The 5,052-nt window shown below is 40.0% G+C and overlaps 1 protein-coding gene across 1 annotated transcript; it reads left to right on the top strand.

Annotated features, from left to right (window-relative positions):
• The first annotated feature begins 741 nt into the window (after positions 1 to 741).
• LOC109197011 (protein asteroid homolog 1-like) lies at positions 742 to 4,118 on the top strand. The gene is made up of 5 exons (XM_025905141.1): positions 742 to 784; positions 921 to 2,137; positions 2,239 to 2,443; positions 2,686 to 2,848; positions 2,929 to 4,118. Exons 2-5 carry the CDS (start codon positions 932 to 934, stop codon positions 3,089 to 3,091), a joined length of 1,737 nt encoding a protein of 578 aa, XP_025760926.1. The 5' UTR covers positions 742 to 784; positions 921 to 931; the 3' UTR covers positions 3,092 to 4,118.
• The last annotated feature ends 934 nt before the right edge of the window (positions 4,119 to 5,052 follow it).

Genomic DNA, 5,052 nt, shown 5'->3' with positions numbered 1-5,052 from the left:
TCATTTATTGCTTTTACTTTGGCTGTAAAATCTGAATTCAAAATGTTTTCAACACTTATTCAAAGCAAAAATTAAATCAGAAAGAATCTAAACCTTCAGCAAAAGTAAAAAATAAAAAAAATCTTCTGATGGTTACTGGGTTGTGTTGTGTGAAATGGAAAATGCACTGATACATTCCCTCGAGATGAATAAAGTATTATCAATCAATCAATCAATATGGTGATTTTCTGCTTAAACATTAGCTTACCTTGCTTCCTTGAAATCTCTTCAGGTAACAATAGCACACTGTTACAAGGAAAAGCAGCTCCTGTGAGAGTTGTGCAGTCTCTTACATTACTGATGTGACCATAGCATTTATCAGCTGAAGAGCAAGTGGATTTACATCAGGCTGCATGCTTATTTGCATTATGGGTCAATATTTAGTAAGATTTATTTTTTTGGTTTACTTTGTTTGTTCTTTGTGCTACTTTGTCCATTCCAAAAAAGTTTCATGTGTGTTTGTTTTGTCCTGTTGAAACAGCCGGTTGTGTCATCTGCTCATTTAATCTTTCTCCAAAAGACATTTTGCTAGTCCATGAGGAGGAGTTAAGACTTTCAGTCAAGCTTCAAGATTTCGATTTTCTAGCAGTTGCTTCTTTCTTAGTCATGAGACTTTGTGATGGACACAAAGTACCTTTGCTTTATTAACAGCTGGAAAGTTAATGAAACACGTTTGATTTTGCTCCACAGGGTGAAATGAAACAGAAAACCACAACATGAAGATTAAAGAAATGAAACCAAAAGAGTAAGAAAGGGATGTTAGATTAGTCAGAATAGGTGTGACCCATTGTGTTGGTGTGGGTGTGCACTCTAGTAGGTGTATAAATATCTGCAGACACAGAGGCATTAACACAATAACCACCGTTTATCTTCATCCACAGTTTAAGGAATCATGGAGGTTTCAACATTAAAGAAAATGATAGATGATTTGTGTCTCCGCGAAGACGTTCACGTAGGAAAAACAAGTCTCATCATTGATGGTAATGCTCTGTACTATTTTTTGTATTATACATCCGATCCAAAGCTGGACCAGCGCTGTGGAGGAGATTATCCCGGATTCAAACATGAGGTCTGTAAGTTCTTTAAGACTCTGCAGGACTGTGAAGTCAATCCGTACGTCATCCTGGATGGAGGCTCACACACCGTGAAGCATGAAAAAAATGTGTCTCGTCTGAAATATAAACTGAAAAAAGCAAAGACAATAGCAGAGACTGAGCCTGATGGCACTTTACCAGAAGGATATAATGTGTTACCCCCTTTGGTCAAAGATGTCTTCATAGAAATCTTAAGGGAAAAAGGCATAGAGTTTGAAGTGTGTTTAGGAGAGGCAGACCCTGAGGTTGTTTCCGAGGCAAATCAGAAACAATGTGCTGTGCTGTCCATTGACAAAGATTTTTACATCTTTGATGTGCACAAAGGTTTCCTTAATCTCCACAACTTTGAGTGGAAAAAAGAAGAGGATGGAAAGATTCCTGCTAAGATCTACAAACGTTCAAAGTTTTGTGAGCATTTTAAATTGGACCCTGCTCTCATGCCAGTCTTTGCTTCAATAGCAGGAAATGATTATTCAAGATTAGAAGACAATGGTGCTTTTGCAAAGGAATCATCTTCACCTGGTGAGTACAGCATTAAAAGACTGGATGGTATGCTCCGCTTTTTAAGTAAAGTGAACCTGGATGGCTTGGACGACTCACAGAAGAGAGAACGTGCTCTGAGTGAAGCTTTAAATCATGTTGGTAAAAAAGGGAACCAAACATTCAAACTCGCCATTAAAAAATACGTTAAACCAGAAAAACCAACTTCTAAGTTGCCACCATGGGTGTGTGAAAAAGTTGAGCGTGGAGAACTCACCAGTTTCACCACAAGTGTTGTGGATCAGAAGACAATTCTGCTGACCCCACTTGTAGAGGACTTTTCACAGCGCAGTAGTTACACAGCTGCTTACTGCATCAGACAGTACTTCTATGGACTGTTAACAGGAGGTGAGATGTGCACTGAATATGACAGGGATGGAGAAGAGATCAAAGACTACCGTGTCCCATCAATACTTCCCAGCAGTGATGAACAGAAACAACTGAAACTACAGCGTCTGCATAAGGTACTGAGGTTAATCATTGAATATGTGTTTAATTACTCTGACAGGCAGACAGGTTTCTGTGGTACATGTGAGCATCTTGTCTGTGGTACCTTTCTGTGCAGGCTCCTGAGGGTTTGCGTCGCAGGGTGTTTGAACAAGCTCTGCAGGTTCAGACTTCAGACTTAGAAAACATCCCCGACCAGCTGAAGCTGCCAGTCTGTGTGACTGTTTTCTGGTTTAAGAAGCTACAATACCACCCAAAACCTGAAACTGTCTACTGCCTCCACGCTCTCCTGCTGTGGTTTGTGTGTGAGCCCGATGGTCCAGGTTAGTCTCACTCGGTAACATTTTGGATATCTACAATGAAATGCATAGCTACAGATCACTTTATTGGGAAAAAGCAGTCAGCTGATGGGGTGTAGTTAAAGTTCCTGTAATCAGAGTTCCTCTGAACAAATTTTGATTGACAGCAGCAGCACTCATGCTTCCACATCAGCCTGAAATAGAAGAGAAACTGCTGCTGGTCTCTGGTTCTGTGGCACCGAAACTTTGTCTTACTTTGTCTGTAGAGGACGAGTTTGAGAAGAAGATGAAAGCTTTAAAGGACGAAGGTGTGAGTATCTGGCAGCCACGTGTGGCTCATGCTTTCAGCCAATGGCAGTGCTGCATGAGGCAGAGCCTCCACCTGAACCAGCTGCTGTGTTCCCCTCTACCAGAACCTCAGTGTGTCCGGTAAACCCCAGACTAATGATGTGCTCCATAGATGTTTAACACACGTCATCAACTTTAACTGTGATTTTGTGCTCTGTCAGACTTTACTGTGGACCCCTCCTTCATCGGCTGGCAGATGAAGACACAATTAAACAACTACAGAAAACACTGAGAGGAGAAAAGAAGGAATTATCTAAAAATTTAAAGACCATTCTTAATCCAACAACTACCGAGGAGGGGTCCTCAAGTGAGGAAGAATGCTAACAACTGCAGAAGACTGAGGAAGAGGAGAACTCGGATGAAGATTCCAAAATCAATCTAGACAACACTACACACATTGTGGAAACAACTTTGGTTATTGTTGACTCTGTACTCAGAAATGTGCAGCTAGAGACTCCAGGAACAATGATCAAATGCATTCCAGGAGCACCTGACATTGAGGCTAATCTGAAACTGTTGGCTAAATGTAGATTTGGAAAGATTGTAATTCACATTGGCACTAATGATACCCAGTTACAGCAATTGGAGGCCACTGAAATTAGTGTTGCATGAGTTTTTAACTTTGCCAGAACAATGTCAGATACTACCTTTCTCTGGTCCCCTCCCCAATGAGACTATGCTGTTAAACCGCTGTATGTCTGAGTGGTGTTCATAAAACAGTGTGAAATTCTTAGATAACTGGCAAACCTTCAGGGAAAACCCTGGTCTTATTGAAGAAGATGGCATACATCCCACTTTGCATGGTGCAGCTCTCTTTTCTAGATGTCTGGATGAATTTATTCAGAATTAAAACCAGAAAACAGAGTTAGGGTCTTACACGCACCTCTGAACAGTTCCTCGTCCTGTCACCCACCCCAAAACCCCGTCCTCACCGAGGCTGTGACTCCGTAACACCAAAAACCAAAACAGCTAAATGTGGTTTACTGAATTTATTATTTTTATAGTAGAAGTTAAGAACACAAAGAAATGCATTGACACAGTTTCAAGACATCGATGGCTTCCTTTCCTTCTCCCTCCTTTTGCTGAACTGAACCGAATCAAATTTAGCAGGATGAATCTGAAGAAAGCAGGAACATGGATTGCTGTCAGGTGTTTAATGAGCAGCTGAAAGAGGAAAGAAGAATTTTTCAGGGAAATTAGATGGTATTTAATTTGGTTGTTGTGGTAACTGTTAAATCAACTTTATTAGTTAGTTTTATTTTTATTTTTTGGTCTTCAGTGTGACCATGTAGAGGTCCACAAATCTGGAATAATATTCAAAGCTCTTTAAAGATGCTAACATGTCTTCAAACAGGCTCTAACACAACATTTGCACCTAACATATGATTTTCAAAGCTGTATAGCAAGGAAAACTTGTAACCGAGGTCCAATTATTTCTATGTGCCACTGTCTTCATATATAGTATTTTTTTATGTTAGAATTTCTAGTATATCTTTAGGGTGTTTAGTGATTTAGGTTAGTACAATAATGTACGTTGGCTATATATAATCTGATGATTGGGCCAAATGACTATTACAATCAAATAACTTCACAAATAAACTGAAACTGTTTCTCTGTGATTTGAATTTAGTGTTCAGCTTTTTGGTCATCTTTTGGAGCACGTTGTAAAATGTTTTTGAATGAAGTTACACAGATCAGCAATCTCTAATCAGACAGTTTGTTCTTGTTCCTGTCACGGCGTGTGAAGTTTATGAGAGAAGGACTTAAAATGCAGACATAGGCTGTGATGCAAGTGAGCTTTATTTCAATAGGTGAAAACAAAGAAAAGCAAGGGTGACAGAGACAGAACTAAGAAATAACCTGAACTGGGAAAACAAGTAAAGAAACCTTACACCATAACATGCAGAAGAAAAACCCTGAGATGATAGCCAGAGGAACGCAGACAGACTGACGCCGAACACAAGAGAGCACACTGAATATAGACAAAATGAGGAAACAGCACACAGGAGAAAGACACGGCTGAACCCAATAAACATGACGAGACAGGTAGGAAGGACAAACACCGACGTCAGACACAGACTTTCAAATTAAAACAGGAACACACTGACTAAACTCAGAGACACCACACGGACAGAGTGCAGAGGGCACTGTACTGGAAATTTCTTTAGGTTATGTATTAATCACATCACTTTAGTAATCGTAGTAACACTCTCTGTACTTAGTATAAAAGCTCACTCTTGACATCAGTTGTATGCATGTGGATCACAAGTGGGGCCCAAGTTTTA

The sequence above is a fragment of the Oreochromis niloticus genome, unplaced genomic scaffold (genome assembly GCF_001858045.2).
Source record: "Oreochromis niloticus isolate F11D_XX unplaced genomic scaffold, O_niloticus_UMD_NMBU tig00008834_pilon, whole genome shotgun sequence".
Lineage (NCBI taxonomy): Eukaryota > Metazoa > Chordata > Actinopteri > Cichliformes > Cichlidae > Oreochromis > Oreochromis niloticus.
This window is presented reverse-complemented; position numbering and strand designations above follow the sequence as displayed.